The 25,169-nt window shown below is 36.2% G+C and overlaps 1 protein-coding gene across 5 annotated transcripts in view; it reads right to left on the bottom strand.

Moving 5' to 3' along the window:
• POU2F1 (POU class 2 homeobox 1) overlaps positions 1-25,169 on the bottom strand; it is a gene marked incomplete at its 5' end in the record, with an annotated part of 184,644 nt that overhangs the window by 35,160 nt on the left and 124,315 nt on the right. For 4 of the 5 annotated variants that reach the window (XM_081225031.1, XM_081225029.1, XM_081225030.1 and 1 more), the window contains 10 exons: positions 919-1,098; positions 2,373-2,518; positions 4,074-4,215; positions 8,516-8,692; positions 14,280-14,374; positions 15,500-15,626; positions 17,070-17,258; positions 19,557-19,676; positions 21,567-21,620; positions 24,127-24,227. In XM_081225031.1, coding sequence (XP_081081157.1) covers positions 919-1,098; positions 2,373-2,518; positions 4,074-4,215; positions 8,516-8,692; positions 14,280-14,374; positions 15,500-15,626; positions 17,070-17,258; positions 19,557-19,676; positions 21,567-21,620; positions 24,127-24,227 — 1,331 coding nt within the window. The remainder of the gene's footprint in view (positions 1-918; positions 1,099-2,372; positions 2,519-4,073; positions 4,216-8,515; positions 8,693-14,279; positions 14,375-15,499; positions 15,627-17,069; positions 17,259-19,556; positions 19,677-21,566; positions 21,621-24,126; positions 24,228-25,169) is intronic. The other variant, XM_081225032.1, reaches the window with a different exon arrangement.

The following is a 25,169-nucleotide window of genomic DNA, read 5'->3' as shown; positions in this document are numbered from 1 at the left end:
TCCTTCTATCCTTCCCTCCTTCTTCTAGAACAAATAAATCCAAAACACAAAATAGTCACCTACATAAAACAAAACTGTACCTAATGACTATCTTTTTCATAACTACTACCTCATGAACTTTATGATTAAAGCCTCACCATTTAACAACCATAGCCTTCACTTAATAAACTAGTAAGTGCTATTAATGATGACCTTAGTTTGAAAAGCCTGCCAGTATAGAATAATATTCAAATAAATTAAAAATAAATTGACAAGAAAGTATCAGAAATGCAAACTCAACAACATTCCCATCTTTGGAATCCTGGTTGGAAATGTGGCATCATATTTACAGTTGTCCTAAAGATCAAGGGAGTCACGTGACCTCTATATGTCCCATCAGTCTAGGAATACTATTCTACTGTTAACAGCAGAGGTTACTCAGTGAGGTTATAAATAAAAGGCCCACATGTTTGTGAAAATCTGAGACAATTGTTTTAATACAAGTTCAGAGCTAAAGGTTATCTGGGAATTTATTGTCACTTAATCATGTATGTGTAAGTTTAATAAATTGAGCTTTAGAACCCAACATGAATAAAGTGCAACTAAAGATATTTTTAGATAACTGGAATTAGCCGCAAATTTACTCCCAGTTACAGAGTAACCTAATAAACTACATCAGAGAAGAGAATAATGGAACTGCAGAGAAACAGGAAAGGATTAAAACTGTTTGCTTTAAAAAAGAAAGATCAGTAAGTTCTTGGGTTAATAACGACAAGACATTTAATTACTTTTGTAACATTTAAAATATAAATGTATATATCTTTATTTGACATGAATATATACAATAAATTCCTATAATGAAATAAATTCATTTGATAGGGTATTTGTAAAATTGTAAAAATTAACCCTTGAGCATGCCTCCCTATTTTTCATCCTTACCAGTGAGGTCGGGCTGGGGAAAATTGCTTTGATAGGTGAGCTGCTGGTCCCACCACTGCTCGGTGGGTTGATTCTTTTTTCTTTCTGGCGGCGGTTACAAAACCAAACACGTATCACCTCCTTTTCCATATTAAGTTGATCAGCAATCATGGTGATCTCTTCCGAGGTAGGCTTTTGATTCTGAAGAGGGAAAAAAAAAAATCACCTTTTGGAAAAACTTTTTGAATTACTGACATAACCATGTCATTAAATGAATAAACAAATGGGGAGGAGGAACAATAAGAGAATAAAATTGGGATATATAAGGCCATATTATTCCACTTTAACAAAGAACTTCTATAGACAGACATTCTAATGAACATGTATTTATTAAATGTAGTCATATTAATTTAGAATAAGTTATTCTTGAATATTTATATATTTTTTATTTTAAAGGCAATTAATCGTGAATGAAACCAATACCTTATTTATTAGTGGGAATTTAAGAACTTCCCCAGTGCTTCATGCACATAATCTCACTTGGCCAATGTGAGGCAGGCCATAAGCCTGTGGGGCAGGAAAGGCAGTTATTTTACAGATAAAGGGACTTTAGCTTAGGAAACCACGTATCCTGACCAATCACACAGTTCATAAGTGGCAGAGCGGATAAAGACTCCTGTTTCAGTGCTCCTTCCATGGTGCTCAAGGCTTTTCTGAATTAGAGAAGTCAAAATTTTGTTGGAAGCTTTGATTGTGATATTCCCTGGTACCAGAAAAACAAACAAACAAACAAAAAAAACCACGCCAAAAACCTGTTGAAATAACTTGAAATCTATAGCTCATCAAGGCCTTCAGTGTTCTGGTTCCAAACACTAGTTTAGCCAAACCAAACTACTTGTGTTTCCCCTGATACATGTCATGGCTTTTCTCTCTGGATGCCTCTGCTTGAAGCGCTTTCCCCCCACCTCTCCCTACCTGTGGAATTCCTATGTATCCTACAGCTGCTGCCTGCCTCTCTCATTTTGAGTGCTCACATGGATCTCTAAGCCTGGTCTCTCCTGAACCCTGAAGCACTCTGGTTTTGTTTCCTTATGTTCAGTAACTTACTTCGTCTCATTGTCTCCAATATGTTTATAAGCATCCATTAGGGCTGAAGCTTATAAGTCCATATTTTATGGTCTACGGCAGCGGTCCCCAACCTTTATGGCACCAGGGACCAGTTTCATGGAAGACAATCTCTCCACAGACGGGGGTGGAGGGTGTGTGTGTGTGTGTGTGTGGATGGCTCAGGTGGTGATGCAAACGATGGGGAGCGGCAGGTGAAGCTTCGCTCACTCACCCGCCACTCACCTCCTGCTGTGCGGCCTGGTTCCTCACAGGGAACCAGGGACCTCTGGGGACCCCTGGTCTACGGCACTTAACAACAGTATTATACAGACAATCCCATGTATATGAAAAGTAAAAACCTCACTAACCTCCAAGAAACTCTTCTCTAAGGCCACACGGATGTTGGTCTCTATGCTGGTGCGTTTCTTCCTCCTACGGTTCAAGCCCTCAATTCCCATCCCTGGAGAATTCAGGGCACTTGGGCTGGAGAGAGCCGAATCAGATGAGAGGTTCTCTGTAAGAAAGAAGAAAACACGTAAATCACATCAGCTGAGCATGATTCATGCACACAATACATGTATTAACAACAACAATAAAACTGACCAAAGTATTTTAGGCTAAAAGCAAGTATGAAAGGTTTTCATAACCTACATTAAAATACTGTTCACTACCATGGATCTTTCTGCTGTTCTTATTGGCATTCTTTGTCTCAGGATGGCTGACTATACTGTCATTGCTATTCTTTGATTTGTTTCTGAGAAAGCAGAAGTTTACTATTCCTATCCTTACTTTCAGCTCTACCTCTTCTGAGTTCTGCTCTTATGTTTTGGTTTTGTTTGCTTATTTATCTATTACCTCTAGGGACAAAAGGAAGAAAGCTTTTTGGAAATTATCAAATGTTTAACATTTATCTTGCAAACGACCTCTCATTTTATTTCACTGGTATTCCTCTCCTTCCCCCCAAACCAAACAAATAATGAAACATTTCTAAACTATTTAAAGTTTAAACAAGGTTCTGTCATTTAACAGTTTAATGACCCTGAGCATGTCACAGACATCTCTGAGTTTCCTTCCACTCTCTATATAAAATGAGATGGAGGGAGCAGACCCGTGGTTCTCACCTGTGGAACTCAGAAAGATTCCAGATGCTGAGGCCATACCCACAACTACGAAATCAGACTGTCCAAGGTTGGGAGTTACAGGTCTGTCTTTTCCAAAGACCTGAATTTTGTTCACATCTACAATGAGAACCATAGTCTAGGGGATCTCTAGGGTTTCTTACAGCTCTCATAGTCTATGATTCCATGACTCAAAATTCAAAATTTCCAAAGGGAAACTTCAGCACAAAACATGTAAGTTAAAACTAACAGCTCAATTTATGTATAAAATTGGTGGTCATTTTTTTAAAATTGAAGTAGAGTTGATTTACAATATTGTGTTAGTTTCAGGCATACAGCAAAGTGATTCAGTTACATATATTTTTTCAGATTATATTCCATTATAGGCTATCATAAGATACTGAATATAATTCTCTGGGCAATACAGCAGATCCTTGTTGCTTGTCTATTTTATGTATACTAGTAGTTTGCATTTATTAAACTCATACTCCTAATATGTCCCTCCCTCCCTCTCCCATTTTGGTAACCGTAAGTCTGCTTTCTACGTCTGAGTCTGTTTCTAAATGTATATAGACTCATTTGTATTATCTTTTAGATTCCACATATAAGTGATATCATATAGTATTTGTCTTTGACTTATTCACTAAATTTAATCTTCTCTAGGTCCCCTCTTCAACTTCCTTCAACTGTCTCTCACCCTGGGCTCAAATACAAGAAATATTCCAAAGCTAAAATTATTGCTGATTATGTACCTTGTAATTACTAGCCTACTTAAATGAATTAGCTCTCTGATTTATGTAGTCATAATTTATATTGATCCTCCAAAGACTGTGAGCTTCAAGGTTCTGTAGTACCAATAATGTAATAAGAAATATAAACCCCAATTAATACAACAATCCCTCCTATACAATTTCAATGAACAATGAGGAAATGTTTTATACATTCACCCACCTGCATCATTTAGCCACTTCTCCAAAAGTGGCTTTAACTTGCACATGTTCTTAAAGCTGAGGTTCAAGGCTTCAAAACGAGAGATGGTAGTTTGGCTGAAGTCATTTCCATACAATTTACCCATAGCGAGCCCAACATCGCCCTGCAGAGTAATACAGAACAGGAGAGGGGAGAGAAAGAGAGGGAGAAAAGATTCATCTAATGTTATGGTCTTCACTCGAGGGTGCTGCTCCAATAACTGTTCTAGACAAAAAATCAACAATCATTCCATTTACTGGGTCCTAAGAAAACATCCATTCCTAAGCTGAGCACAGTATTCCAGTGAGGACTCTGTTAGGTCTTGACTGTGACAACATTCAAAACTGTTCCATATTCTCTCCATCTTGAATCTCTTCTTGCTACCTTGTGTAATAAATGAGATATCAAGTGTTTCTACTAACTCTCAAAAGGTAGTGCTGATATTCTACCAAGTCCCTTAATTGATGCAACCAATGTGATCTAAGTAATCTTTAAAAATCAGTTAACCTGTATCACCTACAGGGTTAATAGATGTAACTGTCTGGATAACCTTAGGTATTTCTGAACTAACCAAACTTCCCATAAATCACTTTAAAATTTAGAAATAATGCCTCATTCTTTTATTTTTTTTCTGTAAAGCATTTCTGGAAGCAGTGAAAAAAATCTCCTTTCCACCCTTAGTTTGGATTTCAAAGTTTGTTACAAAAACCAGGTATTCTAAAAAGACTACTTTTGTAACCATTATAGAGATAGAAATTCACAGTAGAGAGGTTTGACCCATTTAGTCAAACCTTTATGGGCACTGGAAACTTGGTAACCTTACAGCAATAGAACAATGATCCCCCGAATATATTACAAAAAATATCTTTCTCTATAAGCCTGTAACCTTTGAAATGTATAGAGTGCTTTTCCTCCAGCTGAACCTCTCTTGTTAAAGCTGAAAAAGGCATATCTGAATAGTTATTGTATATATAGATAATAGAAGCTCATGGGGTGGAAATAATTCACGCTCTCGTTTCAGTTAGTTCAGTGACAGGGCAGAAAAGCAACATTTCTGGTCCAAAATACAACATAGCTAATTCCACTAGAGACAGCCAACTCCCAACTACCCTGACAACACTCATTTTGAATTAGGATTCTGCCAGTCCTTTGATTTCTCTCCCCTACAATCCATCTTTTGGATAGTACATTTTTTATTAGCACCTGCATTAGGGGTTAGTCAGGGAAAAGAAAACATTTCTTTTTAAACTCCGATGCCTTACTGGTGAGCAACTTCTGATAAAAAGTTTAACAGAGGAGAAATGTTAGAACTATAAGATAAAATGAGACATTGAGAATACCTGAACTCCAACTGATCTATATTCTAATCTTTCCCATAGGATAGATGGGCATTTAAATAACCACCAGCCACATGTGGTTATTTAAATTTAAATTAATTCAAAATCAGATAAATTAAACATTTAGTTCCTTAGCACTACTAGCCACCTTTCAAGCACTCAATAGCCACATGTGGATAGTGGCTATTGTACTGGATGGCACAAATACAGAACATTTCCATCATCACAGACAGTTTTACTGACAGCTCTAAATACACGATCTCACAGAAGTAGAGCAGAAGTAGACTGCTGACTGACTTCCTTCCAATTGTAGTAAAACCCAAAGAACCAGGACAGTGTGAGTAGAGCGTAAGTGTTATCCGTTATCTCTATATACAAATACATCTATAGATTTTATCTACAGCGTTATCTCTATACATTTATTAAAGCTTACTTCATTTAGTGAACAAATATTCACTAGGTGCCTACCACATGTCAGGCATTAAACTATGCTTTGTGTGTCACATATATTCATGTCTTGGTCACTTTATTTGTTTAGATTATAGCTTCCTAGAAAACTAAGGCCAACTAAACCCTGTAACTCTTTGAATGTAAGATCTGCTGTAGAAGTCAGATGGTAATAAATGTTTTCTGCCATTATAATTGCATAATTCACTAAAAATTGTTCACAAACTTCTGTAATACCTTTCTATGAAAAGTAACAATAATGACAATTTAAAAAAAATGAAATACCTATTCAAAAATCACATCAAAATAAGAAACAATGTCTTCAGTTGGTGGCTGGAAATAAAGCTATGCCATCAACTAACTAAAACTACAGCAATAAATGACAAATCCACTTAACTGAGATTTATAATACAATTGTACTTCACATTTAAAGGATTTCATTGACTAAAAAGCAACAGGTACCTCAGTTAATATAATAATTTTCACTAATTTGATATAAGCTTGGTTTAGTGCTTTTGTAACTCACAACCATCTTAGGTTCTCCCCCTCACAAAAGTAAATGTTTGAAGCAGCTGACTCATACCTAATCTGAACTATATTATATCCCTAATCTGAACTATACTGTATCTGAACTATATTACATGTATATATTTTAAAAAGCAAAGGAAAAAAGGAACAAAGACTGGGATTAGGATATAATTAAGGTATCACATATGATGGATGGTGTTAGACTATGGCATGCCTTCTAATTATGTAATGACATCTATAGTAATCCTTAATAACCAATTATAAAGTTAGAAAACAATTACTGTTTAAAACACCTAATAACATGTATATTTACTCAGAGAATAGAGACTCGTTTGTTTGTTTCAACTAATAACTGGAATGTCTAACTTACCCTCTGTGTGTGTGTATAAATAAATTAGATACAAAGCAATGTTTAAAAAACTATAGTTGAGGTATCTGACTTAAAAACAAAGACTGATCTTCCCATTCTGCACCAGTAATTATGTGCCTTAGTCCACACAGTCAAGGTTTGTGAAATGTTGCCACTGCTAATAAAGTCAAAGTCATTTTGAAAAATAAGGAAGAGCTGTGCCAAATAATAGAATAAAACCATATAGCAGAACACCAGACCATAGGGAAGCTCTTTTATAGAAAAAGGAGAGAGAGAGAGAGAGAAAGAGCAAGAACCCTGGCAGTATGTTGGGTCAAATGCCACAAAAAGGCAAACCACTATCTGGGTAAAAGTTAAAGATTTTTAAAGGCCTTAACATCCCTGGCATATCACTCAGGCAACAATCTCCTAGGAAACGTAAGAGTATGCTGTGCTAATAGCCTAAGAGCTGAAGCATTGCTAAACATGCCAACCTTATACTTATTTAAGCTTATTAATTTACCCCTATCGATCTAGCTGTATCTTTTAGCTTTCTTTTTTGAAAACAAGCCACATGGTTTAGATGTTTCAAAAGTACTAAAATCTTTCTGAATTGTAATTTGTTTCTTCACAACTGAGACTCCTTACAAATATAAGTACACTTTCTCTAAAATTACATCTATTAAAAAAACATTTTATGTTCTCAATAAATAGTTTCTTTGAGCAAAAATAAATTACCAAAGAAATATAAGGAATAAAAGCCTGTTCTTAAAAACACAGAGATGTCATTTTGGAGGAACCCAGTGACCGCACTAGGCTCACTAGTGAGTAGGTGGCACACTACTGTACTTTCAACATAAAATAATTTGGATAGTATTTAAGTGGTGGCTTAAATTTCAAACAGTAATTATATTCTCTGGGAAAAAACCATCATGTTTCTCCTGATTCCATTAAAATGCCCAATCCAATCTGTACTTCAGTAATTTTATTTCACCTAATGATCCTATATCATTTTACATAAATGTCATTCAGTTTAATTCTTTTCCTGCTTTAAAAAGTATTACTTGTGACAGGTTAATTAAAGAGTGAGTCAGTAGGAGTGCTTGGGAAAAATCCCATATACCCCAACACCTGTTTAAACCATTAAGCTTATTATACTTTAAAAGCCCTCTGCTAGGTGACATTTTAAAAAATTAATTTGGAATTTTCATCTTCAACAGATTCCCATTTGATTAATCAGTCTCAGTTCAGGCTTATTTTGTGTTTGTGTGTGTGTGTGTCTCCACCACCCCTTTTCTCTCTTCCAAAAAATGGTTTTAAACAAGTCTTTCAAACATTTCCCCTTTCAGCTACTATAAAAGACCTTGTAATCTTTACTCCTCTCAATCTTACACATATGTAGCACGAAGGTCTAGAACCCGATGTTTTTCAAATAACAAAGCCCTCAGTATAGTCATATCGTCCTCCAACATAATCTTTTAAATTCTCACCATGTATTGGTATTATTCTAATTTCAGAGGCCTGTGTTCTGAGAGAAATCTTAACGATTTTAACCTAACATTAAATTATAAATTCATAAATGAATACATACGATGAAAGTCTAAACTTATAAATGCAGAAAATGGCTAACAACAAGTTACAGTGTAAAGCTGAAAAAGAAGGCTGAGAAATATACTGTTCTTTAGAAGTCTCTTTGGACATGGAAAGCAAATATTTGGACCCAGCCAAGGAGGGAAACCTAAGTTAAAGGTGGGTCATCTTACCTGAGTGAATCCAAGTTTGATTCGTCTTTGTTTGAAGGTCTTGGCAAATTGCTCAAGCTCCTCAAGGTCACTGGGCTCCTCCAAGCTGGGAGTATCAATTCGCTTTGGTGTTGACTGGCTCTGTGGAAGTGTCTGAATTGGGGTTGCTGCTATTGTGCGTGTTGGGGTGGCTGGCTGCTAGAGAAGGAACAAAAGAATAAGAACAAACATACACCAAGATATTTAAGTTTATATCTGGAATGGCTGCAAGTAAACAATTTAAGGAAACGGCTGTATTCAAGAACTATGAAGACCATGTGTCACTGTAGAAGGTACAACATAATACCCAGTGAAAAAAGCAGAGTGTGATGCTATATACAGTACAATTACAGTTAAGGTTAAACATGTAAGTCTATGGAAAAGACTTGAATACACAAAAATGAAATCCATTGTCTTTGGGTTTTCAAATGGCTTGAATACATGCATCTCATGCCATTTAATAAATCAGTCTTTATTTTTAAGAATCTATGTCATAAACATGCCACTTAAACTATAAGTTTCAAAACAGCAGAGACCATACCTGTCTTATCACTATCATATCTCCAGCTTGTAACACAATATTATAAAAAACATATAAGATTACTAAAACTATTTTAAGGGGGAAAAGTAAATCACCTACAGTTTAAATAACAATAGCTTCACTTCTACTTTTTCAAGTTTTCGTCCATAGAGCTACATTTTTTATGCTGTTTTTAATTTGTTGCACTAAATTTAATCTGTAAATGTTTCTCACAAATTACAATGTTCAAATCTCTACTAACAAGGCATACATCCCACAGATCAGAGTAATTTTTAGAATATGATTAATACATTGGAATGGACCATAGGGCATGAAATGGAAGAGTAAACTTTTTTTATTTAATTGAGGTATGACTGACATACAAAAAAGTTGTACACATATAATGTATACATCTTGATGAGTTTGAAGATAAGTAAACACCCATGAATATATACCATCACCATATACAATGCCCTAAATTTATCCATTACCCCTAGAAGTTGTCATCCTCCCTCAGATCTACATTCTTAACCTTAACTGTAATTATGGTAACATAATTTTATACTCTGATTTTCTCACTTAACATTATGTTTTAATTTTTTCCCCTATGTTGTTTCAATCATCGTAATTATCATTTTCAAAGGCTGACTGAAAGGCAATATTATCATAATTTATTTAACAATTTCTTCATTACTAGGCACTTTTTCATTTGTTTTCACTAACAGGTAACACCACAATGAAAAACTCTGTGCATACAGTTCTTTTTTCCACCTTTGTAATTAGTTCTTTGAGATAAATTTACAAAGGATTTTCTATAACTGGATAAAGAGTACACCATAAACAATTTCATGGCTTTTGGTACACATCATACATAATGCTGGTTCTCACTATACCATGTTCTCCACGATTTGTTTTAGCAATTTAAAAAAATGTTTTGCTAACTCAGGGAGTAAATTTTACTTTGCTGTTTCCTTAATTCATATTTCTCTTATTACTTAAAGCCAAATTTTCCCCACGTGTTAATTATTATCTGTATTTCGTTTCATGTGAATTGAACTTACATCTGTAACCCATTTGTATATTAATGATATCCTTATTCTCATCCTTATCCTTAAAGAGCTCAATCAAATGTTATAGATAAAGCCTTTGTCTGTTGTATTAATACAAGTAACTTTCCCAATCTGCTTTTTTCCTTTTATTTTTCAGTGTACATAAGTCTTAAATTATCATTTGGGTGAACTTTTGTTTTTTTCCTTTCTAATATCTTCTGTTGCTTCAAATCTGAGAAAGCTTTGACTTATTTCTAACTTGGATAAAATTCCTTTTAAATATTCTGCTAGCTTCTTCTATGTCTTTTAAAATATTTAATTATTGAAATCCATCTAAAGTTTATCTGGGGACATGAGGGTATAATCTATTTTTTTTAAAGAAAATATTAAATCTCCTTATTACACAAACACAAGGCTACACTGTTTTACTCACAAGCCCTGAGTAGAACCCACCCTTCTGAGTATTCACTACTGGGACGTGCTGCCCTGACTCTGCATCAGAACCTGCTCAGTTAACCCTTCCTGTGAACAGAAGCCCAGGTGAGAGATTATAGGACAAGATTACAGATGAAGTCCATGGCTATGTGCTTTTTTCTTGTAATTTAAATGGGTCATATACCCCTAACTTTGACCTCATTAGTAATATGCTTTCTCCAACTGAACTAACTGGCCCTGAAAACTGCACAAGAGGAATTACACAGGCCTACAACTGGGGTAAGTTCCTCTCTATCATCCTGCTTCAATGAAGACAACAAAATTCATCTCTTTGGAATGTTGACACTGAGAAAATTTTAATATGACCATCTGGAGGAGCCCAAAACTGTACCAACCATATTAGAGTCCTATGTGGTTGTAACTTCCCACTGAAACTGGTTGATAAGTAGAGGTGAGTCTCAACTATCAGATGGTTGCTTCATTTCTAGGCTTGAAGTAGCCCCATTATCAAATAATATAGGACTAAAAATAGCTTTGGTACCATTTGGTGGGGTGGTTACCATAAGTTACCCCAACTCCAGAAACCTCAGGCTGGACTGGGCCAGAGCTAGAAATAGTAGAGTAAAATTCAGTGAGCAGGAGTCAGGATGAAGCTACAGGAGCCCTGCCACTGTTTACAAAGCTCGTAGGCCAGGAAGGAATTGCTGGTATAGGCTTTTTTCCAACCTCATTTTTATAATTCAGCTTATTCACAGTTAAGTGCACCATTTAAAAGTGTACAGTTTGATGTGTTCTGACAACTATATAGTCATATAACTGCTACCACAATTAAGATGCAGAAAATTTCCATCACCCCAAAAGTTTCCTTGTGTCCTTTGCTGTCAATCCCCACCCCTAGCCCCCATCCCCTGGCAACCACTGATACGATTTCTGTCCCTATAGTTTTGTCTGCTGTAAAATGCCATATAAATTGAATCATAGAGTATACAGTCTTCTATGTATAAGTCTTTTGGCTTCTTTCACTTAGCATAATGCTTCTGAAATTCATACATGACATTGAATGTATCAGAAGTACATTTCCTTCTATGGCTGAGTAACATTCCATCATATAGATATGCCAAAATTCATGTTATCTATTCACCAGCTGATGAATGTTTAGGCTGTTTCCACTTTGGGGTGATTACGAATAAAACTGCTATGAACAGTCAGTCATACACAGGTCTTTGTGTGGACAAATGCATTCATTTCTAAGAGTAGAACTGCTGCGTCATAAGGTACATGTATATTTAACTTTATAAAAAACTGCCAAGATGTTTTCCAAAGCGTCTGTACCAATTTGCAACCCCACAGGCAATATATAAGAGCTGTAGTTGCTTTATATTCTCATCAACACTTGGTATTATTATAGTCTTTTTAATTTTGCCCATTCTAATGGGTGTGTAATGATATTTCTTTTGCATTTTCCTGATGACTAATAATTTTGAGCATCTTTTCATATGCTTATTGGGTATTTACGTGCCTTCTTTGGTGAAGTATATTCAAATATTTTGCATACACTCCCTTTTAAAAAAAACCACGTTTTCTTATTGAGTTGTATGAATTCTTTATATATTCTGGATACAAGTCTTTTATTAGATATAAGTTTTAAGAATATTTTCTTCCAGTCTGTGGCTTTTCTTTTTATTTTTTCAACAGAAGCTTTTAATTTTTATGAAATTAAATTTATCATTTGTTTCCTTTTACAGTTAGTGCTTTTTGTGTCCCACTTAAGAAATCACTATCTTACACAAGGATACAAAGATTTCCCCCTAAGTTTTCTTCTAGAAGTTTAGGTCTGCAACCCTTTTCAAATTAATCTTTGTGTATCATTGTGAAATAAGGAGTACGGTTCTTTTTTTTTTTTTTTTTTTTTTGCCTATGGCTAGCAAATTGTTTCAGCACCTGAAACAAGACTTTCCTTTTCCCACTGAAATCCTTAGGCACCTTTGTGGGAAATCAGTTGGCTCTATATGTGTGAGTGTACTGGACTTCTGTTCCATTTCTAGTCATATGCCATTACCACACTGTCTATATTACTGTATTTTATAATTCTGTATTTTTATAATTCTTGACATCAACTTTCTTACTTTTCAAAATTGTTCAGCTATTCTATGTCCTCTACAATCCTGTACAAATGTTAGAAACACCATGCAAATTTCTACAAAGAATTAATTGGGACTGTGTTAAATTTATAGATCAGTTTGGAGAGAACTCACATTTTAACAACCAAAGTCTTCATGAACACATTGTATCTCTCCATTTATTTAGGTCTTCTTCAATTTCACTCAGCAAGATTTTGTAGTTTTCAATATATAGGTTTTACAAATGTTATGTTAAATTTATCCCTAATTACTGTATTTTTCTTCTTAATTTCAATTTCCAAATGATTGTTGTTAGTATATAGATTTGTGTATATTGACTTTGTATCCTACATACTTGCTAAACTCAATTATTAATTCCAGCAACTTTTTTGTAGACTCCTTGGATTTGGATTCCTTGGATTTAGATTTTCTACATAGACAATCATGTCATCTACCAATTAAGACACTTTGCTTCTTCCTTTCTAATCTATATGTCCTTTATTTATTTTTCTTGTCTTATTGCCTTGCTAGGCCCTTCAGTGCAATGCTGAATAAAAGTGGTAACAGTGGACATCCTTGTTCCTGATCTTAGGGAGAAAGTATTCAGTCTTTATGACGTTTTTTTTTTTTTTTTTTTTTCCCCGGTATGCGGGCCTCTCACTGTTGTGGCCTCTCCCGTTGCGGAGCACAGGCTCCAGACGCGCAGGCTCAGCGGCCATGGCTCACGGGCCCAGCCGCTCCGCGGCATGTGGGATCTTCCCAGACCGGGGCACAAACCCACGTCCCCTGCATCAGCAGGTGGACTCTCAACCACTGCGCCACCAGGGAAGCCCCATGACGTTTTTTTTGTAGATGCCTTTTAGCAGGTTGGGAAAGTTACCTCCTAATTCCTAGAAGAGTTGTTATCATAAACAGTTGTTGAATTTTGTCAAATCTAGTAATTTGTTAGTATTAACTGATAACTTCCACGATTATGGACAAAGAGAATCAGAGATGGAAGGGGAATTCAGGATCAGCTAGTTCAATCACCTAATTTACCTATGAGGAAACAGAGGTGCAGAGAGGTGAAATGACATGCTCAGAGTCACAGCTAGGAAAGAAACAGAACTAGATCTAAAGCTTAAATTTCTAGATGCCTAGACCTGCCTAGACCCTCTAGATGCCTTAAACTCTGGTAAAAATTAGCTAAAGCAACATCTGAAAGTTGAGATGGAATAAAACACAGAGATAAGAGCTTCTTTGCAGTTTCTGAGAAAGAGCAAAGGGCAATGATGGGTTTTAACTCAGGCTCTAGGTCTAGCTCAAGTGGTAATCTCTACTGCCAAATATCAGGGTGGGGAGGGTGGCCAAACAGCCAGAACTCATTATTCATTTGGTGCTAACACAGTTATTCTTTATGAAAATATAAGAAAATAGGGACTCCTTGAAGATTTTCAAAGACTACATCAATTTAGTAGCACTGCTTTATCAAGCTGATAAGCCTAGCTTTGAAATTTTCGTGAGTTTTTGAAAACTATTTGAATTATTTTTATTAAGGGGTTGTGGTTTTAAGTTAAACAAATCCCCAAAGAGTCTCAAGACAACAGGATAAAAGAAAGCAACCCTCATGGAAGAAAACCGACCTGGGAGGTGAGGGTGATGCTTGGCTGCGACTGTAGGAGGTTGGCTTGGCTTTGCTGAGGTAGTTGCGTTAAAAGATTTTGCGCTTGCAGGAGACCTGTAAAACACAAACATGTTATGTCAAACATTAAAGATTACCTTGAACAAATGGCAAAAGAAAAAATGAGAAAGTGAAGTGAAAAGTTCCAACTGATCCCCTGATAGTCTTACTGGTCTTAAAACTCTTAATGTCTTATTTGCCTAAAATTCAGTCTTGTTAAATACAATTTGGGCAAGAAGATATGGAACAAACTAAAACTGGTAGATTTCTTTAGCGTAACCTGAAATAACCTCTCTGATTGGCCAATTCTTTATTTTACCAAGGAATGGATGAAAGTGAAGAAGAATTCTAAATGGAAGCAGCTTGAAACTCCAAAAAAAAAAAAAAAAAAAAAAAAGCTCAACTTCTTAACCCAGAAGCCATTAGAAACAGCTAGTATATGCTGGGACAGAGAACTGTCTAGGTCATTAAAGGGGCAGGATATTCTATCCATTAAAAGTGGAATAGGTTATTTATACAACAAAAGATTTTGGAATGAATGATCAAGAAGAAAAAAGGCTAAAAAACAGAAATAATGAGGAATCAATAGAGATGCACTAATGTTCCTTGAGTTGAAGCCTTGATACTCTGATACTGTCTATACTGATTCCATTACAAATATGATTGAACTTTATACAGCAGTAACACAACAATATTCAGCACTAAAAGGTCTTGAAGATGTTTTTTATAATTCGCAAAATTTGCACAATTTCTAACATGACACCCTCTCCTTCTTAAACTTTAAAAGAAAACAAATGATTGTTAGAAGCGTATACTTAAAATGCTCAGCCCATTCTTTGAACACATTCCCATGAAAAACTATCAAAACATAAAAGCAACTTATCCAATGTATGTTCAGCATGTTGAAGGATTTAATTTAGAATTTTGGCCAAACTCATGGTCCTCCTTACTGATTAAACAGATGAAAGGCAGTGAAGGATGACCTTCAATAATTAGGTACGCATGACAAAAAAAGTAGTTTCCTCAACGTGAAATACCGAGCTTAAAGTTAAATAAAATTTAATAAAAACACTGTTCTAATGGACAGCTTCTGGGCCAAAATGACAGTAGTCAGCATGTATGTCACACAAGTGGACAGCCTTGGTGTACCATACCACTAATAAGCTCTAAGGAGGCGCTCACCCTGCTGGCCCTGGGGCGTCTGTGAGATGATAAACTGCGCTGGTTGCAGGTTGGTGGTTGGATGTACCAATACAAACTGTTGCAGGTTGAGATTCTGCTGCTGAAGTTGTTGCAGTTGTTGCAGATCCTAAAAAATTAGGATTAAAACATGGATTGGAGACTCTGAAATAAAAGCTTGCTTAATCTTAAGGTTCCCAGATGATGAATTCTGCCAACCAAATAAAGAAGAGTCAATATTTGACATTCTTATAAACTCCCAACAAGGATGTGCTCTGGGTGCATTCACAAAGCATGTGAAGAAACCTGGAGCTGCTATAAGGACTTGTTATTTCTGTGGGCATATATTGTGTCGTGACTTGTGCTATATCTAATTTTCAATAGTTATTTAAAATTCCCTCAGAACAAATGCTTATGGTTGTGTTTTTAACATGTAGAGACCAATATGGGTTTTTCTCTCAAGTGAGAAAAGAATATGTTGAGTCTTTAAGTGTTTGATTAGAGCTTTCTCTTGTTAAGCAAAAATTGAGAGTGCTACGTCTGAACTTGCATCAATAAATTAAAAGATTTATAATGATTCATGAAATGTGGCACCAGCCTATCTAACTCAACTGAGAAATCAGTGTAAAAATTTAAAAAAAAAGCTATCCATATAAAAATCTGATCTACAACATATTAAACTTGCGTATATTGGCCTAGTATTTTATAATTTTCAACATGCTTTCATGTATATTATCTTATTAGCATAATGTCAACATAGAGTCTCACAGCTTAGGCACTAAAAACATTTATTTGGTGATGAAAAAAATGGCCAAAATAAAAACATGATCTTGATAAAGATTGTATATAATAGTCATAAAGATTAGCCTGACATCTATTCTGTACACTTTTAGTTAATTGGTTCTTTTTTAATGTTTAGTCAAACTCTAGCTACAATTTAAGTCTATTTCTGAGCCTTCTCTGGGGGGATAAAGATAATTATCTGCACTAGACTCATAATAACTCTTCATACATTTCACTGATATGACTACTTATACTTTTTTCCTCTCCTTGAGATAAAGGATTTCATTTACCTTTTTCCCTCCTTGGTAGAACTGTCTATGCCTCTTAAATAAATTTTTATTATCTCTGGATACTTTCCCCTAAAATGTGAAAATTAAAGCCAAACAACACTCTAATGCAATTCTGCACAGAGCTAATCACTCTAGCAGAAAGATGATGCGCAGTTTCTCTCACACATGGGTGGCAACATTCACTGCAGAGCACATGAAAGAACCCATGCCTGCTGTAATTAGCTAATTAAAATAAATACAGTAATCCCCTGCTTCAGAAATATGCCAGCCAATTATTCAAGAATTGTCACTTAATATAAACAGTCAGTTATTCAAATAATCAGTTATGTGTTTATAATATCAACTCAAATAAGCAAACAAATGTATTATTTCTAGTTCAGTGGTAAAGAAGGCTACACCACTTACCTCACACTAACAATCAGAAAGTAAGCTTAATACCAAAGAAAACCTGCCATTTTATTCCTCCCTTCCTGCCCCAGCTATGAGAGTTACTCACTCACCTGTGCGATCTGGATGGGCTGAGACAGGGGGATCTGAGTCATGGGCGTGGCGGCGGAGGCTGAGATGGTGGCCCCAGCAGCACTGTGCTGTTGGCTGGCGGAATGCTGTTGCACTGCAGCAGCCAGCAGCTGTGCCTGTGCCTGTGCCTGCTGTAGTAATAACTGTTGCTGGGCTGGCGTCAAAGTCAGCTAAACAAAATCAGGACAAACAGTCGGAAAGGGTTGAAGGAGACTGGCCTCTAATGCAAGGCCACTGCTTTGAAGTAAGCAACTCAAGTGGTATTAAACCTTAGCTACCCAACTTCACATGGTTAGCATGAGGCTAAAATAAAATGTTCATTAGCCATCAAGCTGCCAGTACTAGCAGACCATTTAAACTAAAGTGGTGGTCCTCACTCTGGACTTAATCATTCAAGCTTGTCCAAGGCCCTAGGGTTCAGGCAAAAAAGTAATTAACTAGTAAGCAAGAAAAAAAAGAATCAATGCTGACAGGATATGAAAAGAAATTTACACCCAACAGAACAGCAAGTGATTAGTCAGATGAATGAAGAACAAGGATGCTGGATCTGACCAGGAAAGAACTGATAAGGCCCAGCTGCTTCCCATTAGCATGAATCCCTGCCATATTCCATCATTTTCATTATGTCCTAAGATATGACTAAAGAATATGAGGTCCATTTGTTTCTTTTCCAAGTCCCTACAGCCTCCTCCCCAACAGCCTTTTCTGTTATTGAAAGCATTGGGTCTCTGCAACTTTACATCCTCTTTCCAACACATTATCTCTGTGAAACAGGTGGTGACAGCCGCTCTCTTTACATGCAAATGAATCCTAATGCCCAAGTTTAATAGAAGCTCCAGCCATTCTGAACCTGGAATCCCAAGTGTCTCTAACTATTGTAAACACTAGTCACTCAAAACAAAACCCAAAGAAAACAGGAAATGTGTTTGAAGATTTAAACTTGCTTTCATAATGCAACTTATTTCAAACACACTTAAAGTGATAAGTATGTTCTTTTTTTTTTTTTACATCTTTATTGGAGTATAATTGCTCCACAATGGTGTGTTTAGCTTTTGCTTTATAACAAAGTGAATCAGTTATACATACACATATGTTCCCATCTCTCTTCCCTCTTGCGCATAAATATGTTCTACCTTCTTTTTGGTGACATGTTCTGATCAAACCAAGAAGGAATATTCTGAAGTGCATGTACAGTCACTTAATGGCACAATCCTCTTTCAAAAAGGGTCCGATATAGTTTGTGCGTTAGAGATATAAGAATCAAAATCAAATCATTCAAAAACCCAATACGCTTCGAGATACATGTTTATAAATATTTTATATAATATGTAAACATATATTAGTCTCTACTGATGGGATTTCATAAACAAGTTTGCAACAGTTCTTAAAAGAGCCTTCCACCACTGCCAAAACAAACTTAACTGAAATGAAGGAAATAAAAAATTTTGTGGGTTGATGTGATGTGAATTGAGTAACAAGTGACTTCCTTACCACTCCTCTCGACCCCCCCCAAAAGATAACTTAATAGACAAATTTTCAACATTGGAAAAATATTTTTAATGATGTCTCAGAGCGAAGACAGCTCAAAAGTTTAAAGCTTAATATATTTGCACAGGCCAATTTACTGTCGATAAAAACAGATGACATTTATTGAATGCTACTACATGCCAAGCACTGTTCTGTGAGTTTTATATGTTATTACTCTTAATCTTTAAAACAATACTGTTAGATAAGTATTATTAACATCTTCATTTAACTGAAGGAAAACTGAGGCACAGAGAGATGAAGTAATTAGCCAATACAGTAAACTACAGAGCCAGGATACGAGATCAGAAGTTTCACTTTAGAACACTATACGGTAACTTAAAATGTTTTTCTTTTGTAGGTACTAATCCATTACTCTGCAGTGATGTATAACTCCAAACTGACAACTACAGTTTCATCACTAACTGTCTCAACCATGGGATCGTGATGCCACTGCATGATGAAGCAACGGTTGAAACGTGAATTTTAAAAAGTCCTTAGTTTACCCAGAGCATATCTGCAATAGTAAGAAAAAATACCCTGAAAACTCATGACAAAGATAGTTCCTTTCTCAGAGCTGCTTATGGTGCAGGAAGTTCCTTTAAAGACATAATAGTGCCAGGCATAGCCGTGTTACTGTCTGCTACAGCCAACAGTTCTAATCAGATATTGGCCAATGGCAGTTTTTTTTTTTTTTGAAAGATTTTTTTGGATGTGGACCATTTTTTAAAAGTCTTTATTGAATTTGTTACAATATTGCTTCTGTTTTATGTTTTGGTTTTTTGACAGTGAGGCATGTGGGACCTTAGCTCCCTGACCAGGGATCAAATCCACACCCCCTGCACTGGAAGGCAAAGTCTAAACCACTGGACTGTCAGGGAAGTCCCCCAATGGCAGTTCTGACACAGAGAAAGTTTGTTACAAATCTCTCAGTGAAAACTTACCCCAGTTATCTGTCCTCCAGCCAGCATGAGCTGGGTCTGGGGAAGGGCTGCCTGCACTGAAGGCTGCTGGGAAGGCTGGCTTGGCTGCTGTGAATCCCCCGATTCTTCATTAGATTTAGACTGAGGTGGGGGGGGGAATAAAAGATTTAAAATAGTTGATTTAAAAAAAAGTACAATTCCATGTTTTAAGAATTATTTACAATACAGACTTATCTAATCATGAGTTTTCTGATTTCACTCTTTTCCTGTCTTCTAAACCTTTGTATTTTCCTAATTTTACGTATTAAGTTTTCAGACTTTTTGTTCCAATATCAGCAAAGCTGCAATTATAATTTTTAAGAAGAAAAAATAATTTGGTCCTCCACAAGTCAACAGAATTTTTCACAAACCCAAATCCTCAACTCTGGAAGTAAGGAGTAAGTGAAGAATACAATTTCAACCTATGTTTACATTAGACAGACCCTCCATTCCAACATTTTGACACGTCTTTGGTGGTCAGTCTAAAACTTCCTTATAGACCATCTTATAAATTGATTACTTGACCCACAGAACTTTTCGTCTAATATTTTGAAGAACTATAAATTTAGCATCCCCCATCAAGTAACACACAAACTTAGAGGGAAAATGCTGCAGTCAAGAGGGAAAGAGAACATACTCCTGGAAAGGGGCACTGAGAGAAAATTTTATGGTAATTAAAACTGGTTATGCAGAGCATGAAAATTCTGCATAGATTTGCATATTTCCCACCACCTGTTTTGGGGACTGCAGCAAGGCTAATTAACATAAAGGCTCTGATTAATTCTGCCAGTCATTGAGAGATAATTACAGTGCAAGACTGTAAACATTACGCACTGGAGATTCAGCCTGTTTGCCAACATCTCTCTAAGGGATGAAAGTTTACCATGGCAACCAAGGCAATTTTCCGCCTCCTCTCTCTCAGAAAGTAAGGTCACATTATCTCCTTTTCTTTTCTCTTCTTGTCTCCATGTGTTAACTAGGTCCATACTCTATTCGGTTTCATGGAATGCTCAACCCAAGGTCTTTAGTCATTAGCAACACTGAAATCAACCTTCCAGAATACTGTTTTTGCCTCTTGACTGTTAGTTACTTAAACACTATAATGAAAGGAAGGAGCAGGTTGATTGAAATATTATGGAGTCATGCATTATACTTGAACTTTGCACGTTTTACCATATGGTTCATAGAAACAAAGCACCCAGATTTAAGTGTTGTCTTCAAAATTTTGACTGTATGAAGCCCATTAATGTTTATAAATATGTTTGATTGCAATCCTCAAACTCACAACATTTTAGAGCAGAAAGAACCCCTGGCGATCTTCTAAACTTCCCCACTTATATACATGCAGTTGCCCCTTGGTATCCACAGAGGATTAGTCCCAGGACGCCCCATGGACACCAAAATCTGTGGATGCTCAAGTCCCTGACAGTCAGCCAGCCCTCGGTACCAGCAGATGTGGAACCCGGGGATAGGGAGGGCCAACTATGTAAGAAAAAAATGCGCCCCAGGAGGTTAAGTGACTTGCCGAAGTTCAAACAGCTAGTTAGTGGCAGAATGAGAATTCAAACCTAGGACCTCTGTCTTTCATTCCAGTGCTCTTTCCTATACTATAGTGTTTTCCTAAGATACGAAAAATGATAAATAAAAAGACATTTGGAAACAAAAGGACATTTAAGGTATTCTTTGGCTTTGTGTTTAGGCATGTGTTATGGCTGTACAACTGAGAAACATTTTTACCGAACTTACATATAAAACTTTGAAAGTAGACTTTTCTTGTTCACCTTTGGACATTCACAGTAGCATAATACAAAATGGCTTTTCATTAATAGCAACGATTATCATTATTTAAATCTTTATGAGATTCAGTAAGAAAAAAAGTAATAGTTCTAAGTATTTTCATTATAAAATTATTGCATACTCATTACAGAAAATTAGAAAAATATGATGAAAATGAATAGAAAAATTGATCCATAATCCCATGTCCCAGCTTACCTGTACATTTAAAGACTGAGCAGCAGCCTGTAAACTTGTTCCAGCGAGCTGGACCTATTAAGTAAAGAAATGGGGGAAGTTCTAGTCTAATACTGTTGACATCCATCATTAGAGGTTGTCATCAACAAGTCTCTACAAATGTATGTTTTACTGAGTTAGAACCAAGCGTTATTTATAGTGTATTCCTTCCCAAAGTATATAACCTGATCTAATTGTGGTGAAACATCAGACAAATCCAAATTGAGCAACACTGTACAAAATAACTGGATTGTTATATAAACTAGGATAGAATAAATGGAAACCAACCCTAGAATGGCAGCAGTGGGAATTAGAAGTAGGAAACATGAAAAGTATTTCAAGGTCCGACATAGGATTGTGGCAACTGACTGGATATAGATGAAGAAAAAAAAAAGTCATGTATTATTCCAGGTTCAAATTTGGAAGACTCAGAAAATGGTAGTGTCATTAACATGAAGATAAGAATTCCATTTTGGATTTATCACATAGCATCAAGATTTCCTGAACTTAAATATAAGTGTTGGTATGGAGATCAGTATAGAGTTAAGAGCTAACTAAAATTAACTGAGTGCTGTGTCCTTTATTTAAACTGAAAGTCCTGTGAGTTGAAATAAGAACCCTCCCCACCCCCCCAAAAAAAAAACAAAAAAGAGAGAGAAAAGAGAAGAAAAGCACCTAAAACAGAACAAAATACAGAGATTTCTGGAGAACACATTTTAGACATAGTGTAAAAGGGAGAACTATATGAAAAGATAGTATGTTTAAGACCAAAGGCTAAGAAGTCAGTCAAAGAGCCAGAGGAAAGAGTTTCAGGTACAAAGATTTAAAGGAGATAAAGTTTCTTTGTAATTTTATTTAAATCATGATGTTTCTGGGTAAAAGTTTGTTGAGGAACAAGATATTTACAAGTCTTAACTTTATCTCCTCATTATTTACTAATTATGAGGAAGAAAGTTACCTTTACAGCAGACAAATCTGAGACTCTACCTTAATCAAATGATCAAATTCAGTATCACAATAATGGGACAAGTTGACATATATATAAACACACAAAATGTATGTGTACAAACACACACAGATTAAGCATATGTGGTAATAAAGTAACAACTAATGATGCCAGATGAAGAGCTTTTGGTTGAAAATTGTTCTACGATTATAACTTTTCTATAGATTTGAAAGTTTTCAAAATAGAAAGTTGAAAATAAAAAGTGAGAGCATTCCTTTACAACTCCATTTAGCTAGCTCCCAACAACCTTTAAAACTTGGCTCAAAAATCATCCTCTCTACGATAAATGTCTTAGACTATACAGGATGAGTTAATCATTTCTTCCTCTGTATTCCCATATATTTTGCCATTCATTCATTCATTCATTTGTTCAACAAATAATTATTGAATATCTATTATTTTATGTCCATATGTGCTTTTCATTGAACCTCTACCACTAATACCATCAGGCACTATCATCACTAAAGTCACTACCACCAACACTGCTGACAAACACAATTTGAACACTAAATTGGTTCTAGGGTTTATGTGAGGTAAAGATCACCAAGTTACACAAAGTATTGCTCTAATAAGTCATAAATAAATTTATCATAAATAAATCTTGATTTATGTTAACATAAATCAAGGGGTTGGGGTTGAGACAGTCTGATCATGTCTCCCAAATGTTTTCATTGTTTTATTTACTTTCCATTTTCAACCAGTTCCCACATCCCAAAACTCTTGGGGAGTCAATGTTTGTTTTTATATTCCCTTTCCCTATACCTTAAAGCTAAAATGTGGATGAAGAGAATCCACAGCCTGTGTTAGACTTGGGAGAAATTCATGTAACATAAGGGTAATAAAGTTGAACCCCAAACCAGGGGGTTCACAGTCAAGCAAAGGCTCTGAGTAGCCCAAATCAAAATGGTTTGAAACTGTTTTAAAGAAGGGCTATGGGGCTTCCCTGCTGGCGCAGTGGTTGAGAGTCCACCTGCCAATGCAGGGGACACGGGTTCGTGCCCCGGTCTGGGAGGATCCCACATGCCGCGGAGCGGCTGGGCCCGTGAGCCATGGCCGCTGAGCCTGTGCGTCTGGAGCCTGTGCTCCACAACGGGAGAGGCCACAACAGTGAGAGGCCCACATAACGCAAAAAAAAAAAAAAAAAAAAAAAAAAGAAGGGCTATGAGCTGTGAGCTCAGAGCCTTACATAGCAGGTCTCAGGCAATGGCAGCTACATCAGTTTGGATGACTTGGTCATTTACTACCTTCAGTCAGCCACCACAGACCACACTCACAAAAACAGTAACCCATTTGTTATAAATATATTCTGTTTGTAACAAGGAACTCTTTTGTTCACACAGCTGTGGGGTCAATAGCTATACAGTCAACTAAGCTATCGGATTCCATACTAACCATTCAGAATGACATGATTAGATGCTGATAGCACCAGGCTTTAATTAACTTAAACAGTCCCGCATTCTGAAATCACTTCCCCAGGCCCTGGTGTTCCATGCCTCCATTTGTTACTCTCACATATGGTTGAGCAGAACACTCTACCTGATGGAGATGTCCAAGGAAAGCCTGGGCCTGGGCTGTTGAGATTGCTCCTCCAACAGGTACAGGCTGCTTCTGAAAGTCCAGACCATTGGTTTGTGTGCCTAGAAAGCAAGCAAAATAATGTAACTATGAAAAACACAAAAACTGAAACGAGCACCAGACTTTTCTGAAACAGGTGCATTTATCAAGCACCTATTTTGTATAAGCATTTTTCTGAGTACCTCCAAGGAGGAGAAGAGATTCAAAAGAACAAGGAAATACAGTAAAATGATTTTTCTTCTAAAGGTAGTACTGTAGGACAAGTACATGAACACAGATAAAGCTTAAGAAACAGAAACAAAACTATAAATAATGAATTACAATCATAAGATTGTGTTAGTTCAGAAGGGAAAGCAGTGATTGGAGCAAGTGGGGTCAGAACAAGCAAGAAACCTAAGGTGGCTTGAAGAAGAGATTATCATTATTATACTGTCGTGAAGACTGGTAGAGACAGAGTTCTAAGGGGGGTACCAAGGCTCTCTTCTAGTCTCTCCCTTCTCAGTACTTGGCTTGGACAGAAGAAATTCACAGGTGACTTTGCCAAGACCGAGATGAATTTACTCTTAACTTAAAATGCCTTAATAAATGACAATCTGACAGTAAAAGCAATCATTTACAAGATAAACAAAATGGTTTTACTAATTTCTTCAATCCCAAAGTATAGACTGTGGCGTGCATCTAATTAGCAAGGGCTCTGCTATCATTATAATTTTTCTAAATGTTATGCCAATGCCTTTAACCACATGTGCTGCAATCTAATGTTAGAATAGGCAATCTATGGAAAGACATACCACCCTAATACCCAGAAGTATTTTCTAAGTGATATAATACATTGTTTTTAAAGTACTATATCCAGCTCTTACTTAGAAATAACCAGAATACTCTGTACTGAATAAAATATAACAGACTATGGGAACCTGCAAGAATCATTGAGTCATGTGAACATGGTACTGAGCTTCCGTTTCCTACCACTGGAACACCTCATCTTCTCATCCTCACCCCTG

The sequence above is a fragment of the Mesoplodon bidens genome (assembly GCF_964165515.1).
Source record: "Mesoplodon bidens genome assembly, chromosome: 2".
NCBI classification, from domain to species: Eukaryota; Metazoa; Chordata; class Mammalia; order Artiodactyla; family Ziphiidae; genus Mesoplodon; species Mesoplodon bidens.
Note: the sequence above shows the minus strand (reverse complement) of the source record. Positions and strands in the feature narration are given on the sequence as shown.